Genomic DNA, 2056 nt, shown 5'->3' with positions numbered 1-2056 from the left:
AAGGATTCTCCATGAGATTGAGAAGATATTTGAGATACATCTATTTAATTTATAGTTAATTAATATGATTTATAATTTTTAACTTGGATTTGAGAGGGTCAAGGATTCTCCATGAGATTGAGAAGATATTTGAGATACATCTATTTAATTTATAATTAATTAATATGATTTATAATTTTTAACTTGGATTTGAGAGGGTCAAGGATTCTCCATGAGATTGAGAAGATATTTGAGATACATCTATTTAATTTATAGTTAATTAATATGATTTATAATTTTTAACTTGGATTTGAGAGGGTCAAGGATTCTCCATGAGATTGAGAAGATATTTGAGATACATCTATTTAATTTATAATTAATTAATATGATTTATAATTTTTAACTTGGATTTGAGAGGATCAAGGATTATCCATGAGATTGAGAAGATATTTGAGATACATCTATTTAATTAATTTACTTAAGCTTAGGAAATTAGATATTAAAGTATGTATAATTTATAGATATGAAAATTTTATTTACATTTAAATTTTTTTTTAGAAAACAATAAAAAATAAAGACTACATAGAATATTTGGGATATCAGTATTTACAGCACAAATCTGGTAAAAAAACCAACAATGCTCTGAAGATCCAGATATAATCAATTATCCAGGAGCCTTACCACCTTTTATTTCCGTTAAAAATACGATTAACCGTATTTTAAAACAAACCAGGCCAAATATTCCCATTAGCAATGACACAATTGTATTGACCACTGAATTGATAACAACATTCAGTGGTGATAGCTTCTTAATAAAAAATAATAATAACAAACTTATTGTATTTGGGTCTGTCATGTTAGTCAGTTTATCTTCCTATACAAAATTTATTTATATGGATGGGACTTTTTACACATGTCCACGTTTTTTTAGCCAATTATATACTATACATATCATGTATAATCAAACAATGATCCCTATCATATATGCACTTCTTCCAGATAAAAGGAAGGAGTCCTATATTGAGCTATTTCAAATAATCGTGGAATATGGGACATTGAATGGTATCCAGTTTTCACCAGAAATGGCACAAACCGACTATGAAGCAGGAGCGATATCTGCTCTACAATTTGTATTTCCCAATATTTTAGTAAAGGGTAAAGTTTAAATTATATATAGTTGTATAATTTATTTTTAGGCTGCTTCTTCCACTTTACGCAGGCCATTTGGCGTAAAGTTCAGCATTTAGGTTTAGTCAAGCAGTATAAAGAAGAGACTGCTGTATACACTATTGTTCGAAGGATGAGTGTATTACCTTTATGCAAGAGAGAGGACATTCAAGTGGTCCGTGATTCTTGTGTAGATCTAGCAGCCAATGACCCGTTAATATTAAGTTTCTTAATATATATGGATACTACCTGGATAAATCCTGATGCAATCTTTCCTCATCAAATTTGGACCAGGTAATTATTTCATTTTTATTAATTCCTCACAATTTATATAAAAGTTTATAATATTTTTAACATTTAATACATTGTTTGGTGTTAGGTATAAGATTCAAGGTCCTCGCAGTAATAATCATCTTGAAGGATATCACCATTCCCTCAAGCGAATGGCAAAAAATGCTCATCCGGACATATATTCATTAATTCGCGTTTTAAAAGATAACCAACGCCTGACAGAACTTAAAGTTATACAAATCAATAACGGGGAAATAGTTACGGAGAAAAATAAAAAATATGTGATAATTAATAAAAAAATTGTAAACTTAACAGCATTATATGATATTACTTCTAATTTATTTTTTTTTATTGATAAAGTGTCTGATTTAATAAAATCATATTAAATATATATTATTAAATTTAAAATAGTTGTAGATATATTGTTAATAAAAAATTTAATATAAAATTGATAAAAAAGACCAATATACTTGGTGTTTGAAATGATACTTTATTTTTTTGTTTTGTTTACATGACAAGATTTTCACTGGATGTAGATATCTATCATAAATCTATATACAGCGTCTACATGAGCGGGAGAGGTAGGAACAGTTTGCATCCTATTTTTTGAAGGGGTGGG

General features: G+C 28.0%; 1 protein-coding gene across 1 annotated transcript; it reads left to right on the top strand.

Moving 5' to 3' along the window:
* The first annotated feature begins 651 nt into the window (after window positions 1-651).
* On the top strand, window positions 652-1823 carry LOC135925814 (uncharacterized). The gene is made up of 3 exons (XM_065461306.1): window positions 652-1134; window positions 1176-1440; window positions 1526-1823. The coding sequence occupies exons 1-3, from the start codon at window positions 834-836 to the stop codon at window positions 1821-1823; spliced, it is 864 nt and encodes a 287-aa protein (XP_065317378.1). The 5' UTR covers window positions 652-833.
* Window positions 1824-2056: the final 233 nt, after the last annotated feature.

Source organism: Gordionus sp. m RMFG-2023, chromosome 3 (genome assembly GCF_954871325.1).
Source record: "Gordionus sp. m RMFG-2023 chromosome 3, tfGorSpeb1-WG-v2, whole genome shotgun sequence".
In the NCBI taxonomy this organism is placed as follows: Eukaryota; Metazoa; Nematomorpha; class Gordioida; order Chordodea; family Parachordodidae; genus Gordionus; species Gordionus sp. m RMFG-2023.
Note: the sequence above shows the minus strand (reverse complement) of the source record. Positions and strands in the feature narration are given on the sequence as shown.

Excerpts from the sequence above, each read along its gene's own strand:
- LOC135925814 (XM_065461306.1), top strand. The coding sequence starts at position 834 with ATGTTAGTCAGTTTATCTTCCTATACAAAATTTATTTATATGGATGGG. Across the intron at positions 1,135-1,175 it reads TCCCAATATTTTAGTAAAGG|GCTGCTTCTTCCACTTTACG; the intron begins GTAAAGTTTAAA and ends ATTTATTTTTAG. Across the intron at positions 1,441-1,525 it reads CCTCATCAAATTTGGACCAG|GTATAAGATTCAAGGTCCTC; the intron begins GTAATTATTTCA and ends GTTTGGTGTTAG.